General features: G+C 38.6%; 1 protein-coding gene across 1 annotated transcript in view; it reads right to left on the bottom strand.

Moving 5' to 3' along the window:
• The window catches only part of dpy19l1l (dpy-19-like 1, like (H. sapiens)), a 30,069-nt gene extending 17,758 nt beyond the window's left edge, over positions 1-12,311 (bottom strand). Inside the window, exons 1-8 of the mRNA XM_053326688.1 lie at positions 11,953-12,311; positions 10,423-10,447; positions 10,093-10,180; positions 7,651-7,788; positions 6,048-6,168; positions 4,071-4,164; positions 2,755-2,812; positions 149-240 (exon numbers count right to left, since the gene is read on the bottom strand). Of these exons, the coding sequence (XP_053182663.1) occupies positions 149-240; positions 2,755-2,812; positions 4,071-4,164; positions 6,048-6,168; positions 7,651-7,788; positions 10,093-10,180; positions 10,423-10,447; positions 11,953-12,178 (842 nt within the window). The 5' untranslated portion in view covers positions 12,179-12,311. The remainder of the gene's footprint in view (positions 1-148; positions 241-2,754; positions 2,813-4,070; positions 4,165-6,047; positions 6,169-7,650; positions 7,789-10,092; positions 10,181-10,422; positions 10,448-11,952) is intronic.
• Between the last annotated feature and the right edge of the window lie 1,085 nt (positions 12,312-13,396).

The raw sequence follows: 13,396 nt of genomic DNA, 5'->3' as shown, positions 1-13,396 counted from the left end.
GTTGTCTAACTACTCCAAAAATGTCCACAAAAAATCTTCAATAAGTGAAGTAATCATTTTTGTTTTACTAAATAGACTCTTTCTATAATCATAACACAAAAGGGAATTATGATTAATTATAGAGACGCTGACAGAAGGTGATTTTTACCGCAGGATGTAGGTGAGAAGCAGCATCTGCAGGACGAGGAAGGGGTACGCAAAGCTCTCCCTCAGGGGCGGAGTCCACATCACGCGAGTGCTCTGATAAGAAGCAGAAATGAACACACACACACACACACATTAAAAAGCTGATTACTTTTTTTCACACAAAACAGATGTGACGGTTACTAGGCTGCATTTTCGTTTTAGCTGAAGTTGTCAATCAACACGTGGCTTGCCATAGAAGTAGTTACAGTACGTTGTGGTTATTCAGCAGAGGCTTTGAGGGAGATAAGTAGATTCAAAACCGACAGAAACAAGAGTTAGTTCAGTGCTGTTCTTCTCATTTTGCTTGAGGAGTGTTTCAAAGTTCATTCCAACATTGTGAGGTAAGAGCAGGAGATCCTTGGCTGAGATGAGCGACCTCAGAGTGCAGCCACAGATAGAGAAGTAGAGTAACTCCCTTCACTGCCCTGCACAGTCTGATCTGACCTGGGGCATAATCAACAGGAGTCATAGAAGAAGAGAAGCAACTGAAATTTTAATCCAGTGGTCATTGATTTCACCGGCTAAAATTTGCTCAGCTGTAGTTCATTTATGTTAATTTCATGAGTCAGTGAAACAACAACATAAACTTTTGGCTGCTGTCTGATTTTCATGGCGGGGGCGGCTGTGGCTCAGGAGGTAGAGTGAGTCGTCCGCTTATTGAAGGAGCAGTGGTTTGTAGGCTTTACACGATCAGGATTTTTGGGGCCGATCACCGATCAGTGAGTTTAAATAAACCGATCACCGATCCGATCATGTCGTCTTTGTCCACGCTCCGTTTCTTAAACTCGGCTTCTCCTCCTCGTGTTCCCTATCCAGGTACATTTGTGGTGTTGAAACATTTTGCAGATGCTTCCCCACGAGGTTCTTTAGTGTTGCACAGATTGCAAATAGCTTGTGTTTTATCTGTCTGCCCACAACACCAACGTTTGTTTGAATCCGACAGCTCATGATTCAATATTCAAAAACCTTTATTGTCCGTCACATCGCGGCAGGGCTCAAAACTAACTGTCGGATTCAAACAAACATGTCGGTGGTGTGGAACTTCTTCCAATGAGACCGATAAAAAACAAGCCATCTGCAATCTATGCAACGAGAGCATCTGCAAAAAGTTTCAACATGACGACATTCATCGGATCGGCGAATTAAGACATTACAGCCGATCTCACAAATTGCATAAAATGCTAAATATCGGCCGATCCGATATAGCCAATCAGATCGGCGTAAAGCCTAGTGGTTTGATTCCCGGCCCTCCACCAGTCAGCATGTCAATGTGTCCTTGGGCAAGATACTTAACACCAAATTGCTCTTGATAGCTGCACCCGCGGTGTGTTTGTGAACGGGTGAATGTGACATGTAGTGTGAAAGTGCTTTGAATGGTCAGAAGACTAGAAAAGTGCAATAAAAGTTCAGTCCATTTACCATTTACATGATCACTCTCTGCCGTGTTTGTACGATTCCCGCTGCACTTAACAAAGATGTTTGGTTTTTGTCGCTTAAAAGCTTTAAATTTGGACCTCCACGGTTCAGCGTTGTGCAGCACTTATGAATAATTGAGTAACATCAAGTTAACCGCTAATGTAACATTTAATAAACCCTGTATATTCTTCTTGAAAAAAAAAAACGCATGGGAAGGTAACAAAGAAGCTGACTTTTCTTTGGCCTTGATGTCAAAAAGCTGCACTTATCATTTAGTAATGCATTTATCTTGTTAAATACTATGTAGGCCACTAAGAAAGGCACATAATTGAGATTTTAAAAAATCACAATTTAAATGACTGAATGGAGAGGCAGAGTGGCCAATAAAGTGAGGATGACTGAGGATAAACATTTACTTTTTATAGAGTATTATTTTATTGTTTCCCACCAGCAAGTTGTGCTATTTCTGATTAGAAATGGACTAATGCAAGATAACATAACATACTACTGATACATATTTAGATTCATGGCTGCTGCACATTCTTTACTGTTCATAAAAAGAGGAACCAGGCTCCGTCGCTCGATAACGTGTCACACCACTAATTATATATAATCATAACACTTCACAACCTCACATTGCAATCTTACATGTTCATCACCTCGGCCGTTTATGATAAACGCGTATTAACACATTACACTTCTACTGCTTCCTCATACAGATGCTTCATAAAATGTGAAAAAACAGGACTGTACTTAGGGGAAAAGAGAACAACTTGTTAAGAGGCATGGAGGATGTTTGAGAGAGGACTGAGAAACACCTCTAAGTATTTGTAAGTGTGTGATTGAACTGCCGGTGTATTGATTTGGAAAAGTAGAGGCATTTGCTATTTGTTCTGTAGGAAACTGGAGAGAGAGAGGTGGGTGGAAGGACTCGGCTTTGAGCGCCAGCCAAAACCAACTCTAAGCTCCTTTGAGGGCTGAAATGAGTCCCTATTAACCACCCTCTGCTTTTCTGGCTGAGTGCATTTTCATTTTGTAGCTTGTACACATTTCAGGAGCTTTACACCTAGAGCGACTCGCGCTGAAGTTAGATGCGCCAGCTCCAAATCTCTTGACTCTGATAGTAGGGTTGGAAAAGGGCGGTGCACTCACCTCACCGTGATTGAAGAAGAAACACATTGTGGTAACGATGCCGCCCAGCCGACTGCCACTAGAGGAGAAATGGAAAGAAGCAGCGGAGCAAGATTAGAGAGGCAGAAAGCATAAGACAGTTTCAGAAAGGTCATCCTCCATGTGACTTTTAACGTCTCAATTCTTGGCGGAGGCAGGAGACAAAGTGTAAAACTTCACTCCTCGCTGATTCTCATATTATCTGTTTTTCCCATCTGGGTTTAACAGCTTGAGACAAGTCTGTAAAGTCCAGGTCGGCCACCTCATACTCCTCTTGTTTTCTTTGTTTTTTTATTAGGAAAATCAGAAAAGTCACATATAAGACACACATCACATTTACAAAAATACATAATAATACAGTATTGACTCCAAATTGTCTTCTTCTATTGCTCTCTCTTTCATTTTACCTTGAGTAGCTCACTGAACATTTGAACCAAACAACATCACACATACTCATTAGTTCTTGAAAATACTCTTCTTCTATCACAGTCTCTTGCAGTCGTCCACTGGAGACGACACTGTCCATCAGAGCAGGTCAGGTCTCCGTGTGATGATGTAATCAACCCATTTTATCCACATTATCTTTCCATTGTGTAGATTTTCGTAAATCATTTTAAACCAGTCGTCCAATAACGGAGCTAATCTGGTTGCAACTTTTGTTTTCAATTAGTCCGATTGTGGGCCACCTGGATGCTTAAGCAATTAAGTCACACAGACGGTGTCATAAGAGGATGCAGCGGAGTTGGGAGGTTACGATACATGGCAGTAAAATATTTCCAAACACTGCGGCAGAATGTGAGGAAGTTGAGGTGGCTTAGTCTCTCAATTCGATTCAGCACAAGCCGAAGAAACCACAGTGAGGGTTCAGTCCTGTGTGACTGTGTGTATTTCCTGTTAAAGCTCGTTACCTTGAGTAGTTTGGTTTTGTTTTTGTTGGAGTGATATAAGAATATTTTTGTTATTTCAAAGAGGACTGAGAGTTTTTGTGTTTTTTAAATGGACTGAAAAAGTAGTTCTTAATCACAGTAGAAATACATACTTTCTAAATAACAGTATCTCTGTTCTTGTGTCATTTTATTTTCTAATAATTGAAAATCAAACTTGTGACAATGGTCTTGTTTTTATTGATATCTACTTTATTTTAAGGTTGTACGAGCCATTTAACTTACATTTAAGGCGTTTACATCGTTTGTGTTGACTGATTTGGTTTTGTATGTGACTGAACGACTTGTTAAGATTTCTTTTCCTATCTGATGTTCATCTGAGCACAACCAGACAAATCGCTGGGCAGGATTTACCTGAGATAGGCACCGTACATGAAGAACAGGCTCATCATGGCACCGTTCAGCAGGAACACACAGGTCACATAGAAATACGCTGGGTCACCCATCCCTAATATTCACAACACACAAACACACACAGAGGAGATGTGGAGGCTGATCAAAGAACAAAAGCATTACAGCTGCAATGTTTCAAACTTAAAAAAAATAAATTAATTGGCAGCTATTTTGATTAATTTAATCAATTTTTAAGAACAATTTCTAAACTTTTCTGGTCCCAGATCTCAAATTTGAGTATTTCCTGTTGTCTTTAATCTTCTATTATAGTAATCTGAATATCTTTGGGTTTTGTGCTATAGGTCAGAGCAAAAGAAGACAAAACAACTCAAATTAATCAAGAAACTGACAATTAAAATCGTCGCTGGTTGCAGGCCTAAAATTATTCTTTTCATCTTAAGAATGAATATTGAACTTCCCATTTCTCTCTTGTGTTGTATCCAAGAACAGATAAAATTTCCCCCAAAATACTAATCCTAACCCAAAATGATAGCAACACCATGGGCTACGAGAAGGCAATTTTAAATCCTATAAAAACTAAAAGGCATATTAATCAATAATGAAAACAAACATAATTACATGTACTGAAGGTTGTTTTTACAGGGTCTCTTTAAGGAGAGGGAGATTTCAGATTTGAGACACTACATTAGCGCCGCATCATTTAGTTGATTAATAGATTCACTGAAAATTAATTGGCAGCTACTTGATTTGTCATTTCAGTCATTTTAAAAGCAAAATATTTGATGATTACAGCTTCTAAAATATGACAATTTAGTGTTTTAACCCTGAAATGAAATATCTTAACATTTTAGTGAGTCAAAACAAACAAATTGAAACTGTGAATGCCATGTTTCATTATTTTGATATATTTCAAAGACTAAAAAGTAATCAGCGGATTAATCAGAAGAAGGAAAGATAGAAAGAAAGAAAGAAAGAAAGAAAGAAAGAAAGGAATCCTTAGTTGCAGCCCTACACTAAAGCTGAACTGAATTACTATGAGACTATGTGGCATATTTAACATCTGGGGAACGTTAACAGACCTGCTGTTGTGTGTTTAGTGTTGATGTGTGTCTTTTTAATTCACATGTATATGAATGGATGTTGCTCAATTTGTGACCCCTAAATACACTTTGCTTCACTCTACTAACTGCAACTGTTTTTATATCACCATCAAATCATTTCCTCTCTGCAGCGCTTCCTGATCCAAATCTGAAAGAATGTAGCTGCTGACAGTTACAGGAAACGTTCCCACTTTCTGTCTATTTGCTGTTATGCAAGACGGCTTGCATCAAGGTTTATGTAAACACTGAAAACAGCCTGTACAATCGACCCCTAGGGGTGCCACGCTCCACTAATGAAACTGACAGAAACACAGAGATTGCAGCTCCGTGAAGGAAAGCTGACAACCGTTTCTGCCTGTTTACTGTCAGCAGATTTTTACCTTCCAGGAATATTTGTGTGTAACAGGTTAAAAGTGTTTTTCTTTCCCTCAGGGCTACTACAGTAATCATTTTGTTCCCCCTGATGTGTTATACCTGCTGTCTATATTTTTTGTTCTGCTGCTATTTAGACTCTTAAATGTAAGGCTGCATGTCACCTGAGCATTGGAGGGAGAATAAATTATTCGTATTGGGTATTTTTGGGGGGAAAAAGAACCTCTTTTTACAGTTTTGGTTCAAAGTCAAGAATAAATTCCCATGTTTAATTATTTTTATGATATTTATACCTCTTTTAACTGCCAACTCCCCATTCAGCTGTTTTGACTACATCTGTCTTAGTGAGGATAATCATCAAAGTCTGTGAAGATATTTATTCATCCAGTCAATTCAGTGAGACTGTGAGAGCATTTTATCTGTTTGTGCAGCTCTGTATGTGTGTGTGTGTGTGTGTATGCATATTTGCAGATCAGACAGGAGGCTCCATGGCAACAGTCTGTACCTTCACAACTGTCCACAGGCGTGAGTCCCTCTCCTCTGTTGATGGACCAGCACATCTTTGTGGGAATCCCAAAGTAGCCCATTATACCTGTGTACATGCGGTACCAGCTGGCAAGGACCACCTGTAGAGCAGAGAGGCACAGCGAGGGGGTGGGGGGTGACGGGAGGGGGGGGCGTCAAACAGTGAAAAGCTCTATTTATACAACATGTTTGAAAAAGTCTTTGTTTTGTTATCTTGGAGGAGCACAGACACACAGGATTCTCATTGCAGACCTCCTGTTAAATTACTTTTTCCTTTCCTTTTTTTTCCCTCCATGAGCTAAAAATGTTGGTCTGCCTTAAATTGTTTTGTCTATCTGAACAAATACTGTGATTTTTGCTGCAGTTTACCAACCTGTGGAGGAGTATACAGTAAGAACAAAGATTTAATCGAAGTGTAAAAACAGCTTTAAACTACATTCTGGTGTTGTCTTGTACAGTGGCCCAATTGTTCCCTGACATTTTCTGCCATATATACACGCACACACACACACACACACACACACACACACGCACACACACACACACACACACACACACCTTTTACCTGTGTAGATACCAACATACAATGCAGCCAGGTGCTTGTACTGTTACCAGGTGCACTGCAAAACACTTACTAGATACTACATATTAGGTCTGGGCAATTAATCGAAAAATAATCAAAACCAACATTTAGAAACTCTAATTGACTTAATCTCGCTCATGTCAATTAATGGTGGTGTTCACTGTTGCCATGACAGCAAAGGTTGCATATCTTTCAAGAATTTGAAAACTTGTCTCCAGTGATCATTTTAACCCAAACCATGATCTTTACATAGTTCTAATCAAGTAAACTAGACATTAACCACAGCGTCACACCTTAAAACATCATTACTTTCTCTCTCTAAAGATCCTCATGTGTGAGGGCAGCAGTGGAAAATATAAAACAAAAGAAACTGTGAAAATACATCATTGTTCATCAAGGGTGGAGATAATCGTTCATTAATCGTAATCGAGGTTAAAAGTTCAATTAATCATGATTTTGATTTTTCCCATAATCGCCCGGCTCTACTACATACTCTGTTCTCTTCAACTTTGTTCCTGCATGGCTGAAAAGATTAAATTTCAACATACAGCAAATCTCTGCATATGATAAGAGTTGTGTTACCTTATGCACAAATAAAGAATGACTTTAAATTAATATATTTTGTTCTTGTTCTTATGTCAGTGAGCTTGTCAAATACTCTACATCTCAATATTGTTTTGTATACTTAGTTTCTAAGTATGTCGTATTTACCACATCACTTCCTGCCTTTTCTTTGCCTCTAGAGACACATCAGTATGCTGCTGATCCACATCTTTTCTGTGTTCTTCATGCCTTTCATTGTCAGTATTTGTGCACATATTGAGCATTTTTCCCTCATTTTCTTGGCTCAGTTCCTTTTTTGGGTGCAGTGAGATTTGAAATTTTAATGTAGAAATCTTTTTTGAAGCTTTGGACGTATTTACAGTCTGATAACAGATAAAAAAGTATCATACCTGACACTTGTAATGCTACCATATTGTAGCTAGCATGCCAAACTTACCTCTGGATAGAGATTGAATCTCTTCAGCGTGTTTATAACCAGGGGATATTCTGTCAGACGATCATTCATGACCATGTGGAGGCCATTCAGGAAAGACGGCGCTTCAATAATGGTCTTGTAGTAAGAATAGTACAGACCCTGAAACCAAAACGTTATACATAAAAGTGATTAAACTCATATATAGAAACTCAAAAGAAGAAAGAAGTTAGAGCACTGTCAGGGCAGAGTGACAGAGAAGACAAGCAGACACTAAATTTAACTTTACATAGTACAGGCTCAGCAGATGGTAGCGGCTCACAGTCCATTTGGTAGCGAAAGAAGAGGAACATTATTCTGTTTGCATGCAATTAATTCATCACCTTCAGTGTCTCATCTCTCAAAAGGACATAAAGCCTGCACTGCAACATAAGCAGCTTTCACACAGCATTAATAATGATCCATAAAAATGACACATAATAAATTGCTGATTTTGACCTTGTGGAGTCGTATTTGAAGTGTACTAATTCGTTTTGTACTAATATTAAACTAGCAGAAAACAAACTGCAGCACTGCTCTCACACACTGTTTGCAGTTTGCAGTCGTCGCTCTGCTCAATGTTTTTTTTTTTTTACCGACACTGAAACTATAATAACATCACATCCTTATGTTTTGGGCTGAGTGTGTTGGAGGGAGGGAGGGGGAGGAGGGGGGGCTAACATGACCTAATCTCTAAAGTGACCAAGGCTGCAACTAATAATTCATTTCTTTATCTTTAGTCTGCAAAGTATTTTCTTAATTAAGCAATTTATTGTTTGGTTTATATCATGTCAGCAAATAATGAAAAATGCCTTTTGCAATTTCCTTCAAACGCAAGGCGCAGTCTTCAAATCGCTTGTTTTGTTCAACAGTTCAAGACTCAAAGATATTCATCTTAAGATCTTAGGATCAACACATAAGGCAAAGAAAACCAAAAAAACCTACAAGCCACACACTGAAACTAGGGTTTCATGGTTCATGGTTTGCATTTTGGTTATAAAAAAAAGACTTCAATGCCTGATGAGTTATTAAAATAGTTGTATATTACATGTTTCAGTTCTGGTGGTGATATAAATGTACTCTGTGCTGCACATACCACATCTAAATTATATTTAAACATGATTTATTCATAACTATCTGATTACAGAATTGCCATTATATACTTCCTCATTTACTCTGTGAGTGTGTTATCTGATAAGACTGTCAAATTAGCACCACACTCACAGTTCAAGTGATGAAACTCTTCTAAAATTAGTCAATTAATTGAGTGGTTGATGAACAGAAAATGAATTTGCAACTATTTGGATTTATTGTTTGAGCTACTTTTCAAGAAGAACATGCAAAACATTTCTTGGTATACCAGTTTGTCATTTTTGAGGATTTTGCTTTTATAAGACTGCAAATTAAATCTCTTCCTGTTTTGGGCTGTGGTCTGACAAAAACTGACATTTGAAGACATCACCATGGAGAGAGGGGAAATTATTATGTGTACTTTTTACAATCTTCTGACATTTTATTAGAGAAAACATGAATTAACCAACTGTGTGCTTGCATGTGTCAACGTATACTCAGCGGCTACTTCATTAGGTAAACATGCAATCTAATGCAATCCAATACACTAGCTCTACCATAACTTCTATTTTTATAAAGCTTATATATTTTCAGTTTTTGCTGAAATGTGCTAATTCTACTTGATGTTGGTTATTGAGGTCATATAGTGGGTGGTGGGTGGCTGGGATGCATTATATCCATTCAATCACTAGTGTTCCTAATATTTTGTCCACTCCAATCACATACTTGAGGGGGACAAAATATTAGGAACACTTTTCACAATAATGCAATCCAGTACATCACCACCACCACCACCTACTACTACGACCTCAATAATAAACATTAAGTAGAATTATTACCTTTTTTAGCAGAATTTATGGCAGAGCTGTTGTAATGGATTGAATCAGGTTGTACATGTGTAACAAATGAAGTGGCCAGTGAGTGTATATCGGCATCAGCTTCAAAACAATAATTTATTTTTTTTTGAAATGTGGTTAACAGACACTTAACACACTGAAAAAGATATGTAATAGAGGCTGTGATATTTGACAGTTTAAGAATAATGTACATTTTTATAAAATGACATTAGTGCACTAAACCCTTACTACGAATTTAAGATAAGATATTCCTTTCTAAGTCCCACAATTGGGAAATTTACAAGATGTAAACTTGATTTGGGAAAAAGGATTAAGTATATAAATAATATAATAATATCGACACATATCAGATGACATCAAGACAGATACTGTAGTCAGGCTCTACTCATAACCTGTAGTGTGCTTGGATTTATCAGCTTTTATTGGCATCAGCTTCAAAACTATATTATTAGTGTATCCTTCATTTTAAAAAATACATTATTAAAAAAGTGTATTTTACCATTTCTGTCCGAAAAGCCATTTCCTTCTCCAGGTTGGACAAGTGTGAAAAGTGTCTGTCATTCTCAAAGAGCTGAGTAAGATGGTACCTGATCATAGAGAGAGAGAGAAAGAGAGAGATAAAGGTGTAATCCAGCAGCTGCATCCAACAAGTAAACACAGCAGTAATGTGTGAATGTATGAAACTTTATTTATGGACACATCTGCAGGTCCACATCAACAAAAAAACAAAACAAGATCAAAAAAACACAAGATAATACATGGACAAGGCAGACAGTATAAATATATCACAGTGTGAGTAACAGCATGCTGACAGACTAGAGCTACTTACCAGTGGAGATATCCAGAGAGAGCAGCTGTGGACAGAGAGAGAGAGAAAAGGAAAATGCTGCAAATTGGCAATGACACAAACACTGAAGCAGATCAACTGTGATTTTTTAATCGTGTTGAGGACTAAAATCATACAAATATTAGCATGAACTTTGCCAGAAAAACCTTCAAACACGTGTAAAGACAAAAAAAAGAAAAAGAAAGAAAAGAAAAAAGGACAAAGGCTGCTTTGCTGTGATTTTAATGAACAGAAACGATGTCTGTAAAGAAAAGTCTCCAGTCATCCAGGTCATGCTTTTATCTATAATGAGGGGGTTGAATCAGTGGAGGGGGGGGGCGGGGGGGGAGCTGGACTTCTTGGTTGTAGGTAGTCGCAACCCCTCTTTAGACCGCTCAAGCACCCCTAAATTTGATCTCAGCGCCCCTTATTGTATTGTTCAAGCCTGTCTATTAAAGATGGGACAAACACTTATGCTACAGGTTCAAATGGTTTTATTTTAACAGGTCTAATGTAGTGTAATGTAGTTCTGTCATTAATATTGTTTTTCCCTCAGGTTTCATTAACTATCTTAGAGTCTTTTCTGTAGAAATCTGTGATTGTTTATTCGGGACCATTATACACTAGAGTAGACCACTCAACTATGTATTGTTATTTCTTGTTGTAATTTACATTATCCAGTGAAATTAGTCATTTAGTAAGGGGGTTTGAACAGGGGCGATTCTATGATCAAACCTTTTGGGGGGGGGGCTCAGCTCTTATTGAGAATTTGACATGCAATGCCCTGTAAGTGTTCAAACCTCTCTGCTAAATTACTAATTTCACTGGATAACAGAAATTACACCAATACATAGTAGACAGGTCTATTATTATAGTGTTTAATAACAATAATAATAATGATAATGGTTCAGAATAAATCAGATGTCTACAGAGAGGACCCTAAAATAAATAAATAAATTATATAGATTATAGATTATATATTAATGACAGAATTACATTACAGTGCATTAACCCTGTTAAAATAAACCATTTGAACCTGTAGCATAAGACAGGAATAATTAAAGTTGTATAAAACATTTTTTAGGAAAAAAAGACTAATTATTTACTTATTTTTAGGGGTGCTTAATTTGAGGGTGCTTTGATCAAATGCTTGAGCACCCCTAAAAAGGGTCTAAAATCGCCACTGCCCTGCAAGTGTGTGTGCACAGCCTAGGAAATAAAATCTAATTTAGCAGAGGGGTTTGGACACTTGCAGTGCATTGCATGTCTCATTAGGAGCTGAACCCCTCTAAAGGTCTGATCCTAGGTTACAGTATAGTACTTTGAGCTTCATACTTTTCCAGTCTACTTCCCGTCAATTCGACCCTCACAGGAATAGCAACACAAGGTAGCTAACCACAGTGAGCTAGCAGATAGGTGAGCTAACACTAGCCAGCTGATGAGCAGAGCAGATAACTTAAATTCAGCGCTGATGCTACTAGTGTTAGCACTCGTTAGCTCCGGAGCTAGCAGGCTAAAAAGCTACTAACTTACCGAGGAGGAGAGTGAGTCCCAGCTTGGCCACGGCGGAGGGAGTGAGCCCCAGCTTGTGTCTGATACCGGAGAGCCCGTTTGAATGGGAGCTACTGTGAGCTTTGCCATCTCTGCTGCCTGGTCGTCTGGTGCTACTTTTACCAGGAGGGGAGAGGAGAGGGCTCTTGTCTCGGTCAGCCGGGGTCGATGCACTCTTCCCGGTCTGTTTTCTGTTTTTAGTCACCATGATGGATGTTTATCTCTCCTCCTCCTCCTCCTCTTCTTCCTCCTTTTCTTCTTCTTCCACTTGAAGCAGCTGGAAAAAAGCCCGAGGGGTGTGTGTGTGTGTGTGAGAGAGAGAGTCGCTCGTATCTGCTCCACGGATCTGCCCCCTTCTACTACCACACTGTGTTTTTACTTCAGACACACACACACACACACACACACACACACACGCACACACACGGAGAAATGTGATGGAACTTCGCCCCCTGCTGGACGTTTGACGCCATTGCAGAGAGCTTCACGCGGTAACCATGGCGACGGCGAAGCGGTGGGCCACCTGCTGGACATTTGACGCCACTGCAGATAGCTACACGTGGTAACCATGGCGACGCCGAAGTGGTGGGGTACCACAAGGAGATTAAGGACATTATTATAGTTAACTGAAATAAAAATGAGAAAGACAGTTTTGTAAAAAAAAAAACAAAAAAAACCCATTTGTCCTTCTTTCTTTCCTTTCTTCCATCTGTCCTTCCTTCTTTCCTTCCTTCCTTCCTTCCTCCCTTCTCTTTATAAGGGAGACCTGGCCAAGATAGCAGCAACACAGTTACAGTATTAAAAAATCAAACATCAAATAATTAGCCCTATAAAACACTTGCATACAGATGGCCCAGACTCCAAAGTTTTCACCTGAGCTTTAAATTCAGTCAAGGGTACGAGGTTTTAAAGAAGTTCAGATTGAAGATTGTTCCAAAAACCTAAAGGCTTTCTTTCCAAATTCAGTTCTTATTTTTTGGAACAACCAGTTGCAAAATGTCCATTGAGCGGAGATTGTGACCTCCTTGTTTCCATATTAAAAGTGAAGATAAGTAAGAAGGTGTGGCTTTATGGATGAATACATACCATTGACAGGCAACGAGCATGTAACGATGACCAATTTACTTTTAGTGTAGAGAACACAATGATGAGTAACAGGAACACAGTTTGTAATCAATCTCAGTGTCTCATGATACACACTATCCAACATGCGAAGACAATAAGCAGATGCAGTCATGTACAGCAAATTAATAACAGGAAAAAGGTGTTCCTGTTAATCCCAGAACATTGCACACATGTATAATCTCAGGAACTTCTGCATTGCACATTTAACAGTAAAATAAAGGAAGACCATAGGCTACACAGAGGTACCAATGAAATAAGAACACCCTAATACAAACACATATTGTGTTTTTTACTGGTTGTC

The sequence above is a fragment of the Scomber japonicus genome, chromosome 10 (assembly GCF_027409825.1).
Source record: "Scomber japonicus isolate fScoJap1 chromosome 10, fScoJap1.pri, whole genome shotgun sequence".
Taxonomy (NCBI): Eukaryota; Metazoa; Chordata; class Actinopteri; order Scombriformes; family Scombridae; genus Scomber; species Scomber japonicus.
The sequence above is the reverse complement of the archived record's forward strand: the minus strand, read 5'-3'. Positions and strand labels throughout refer to the sequence as shown.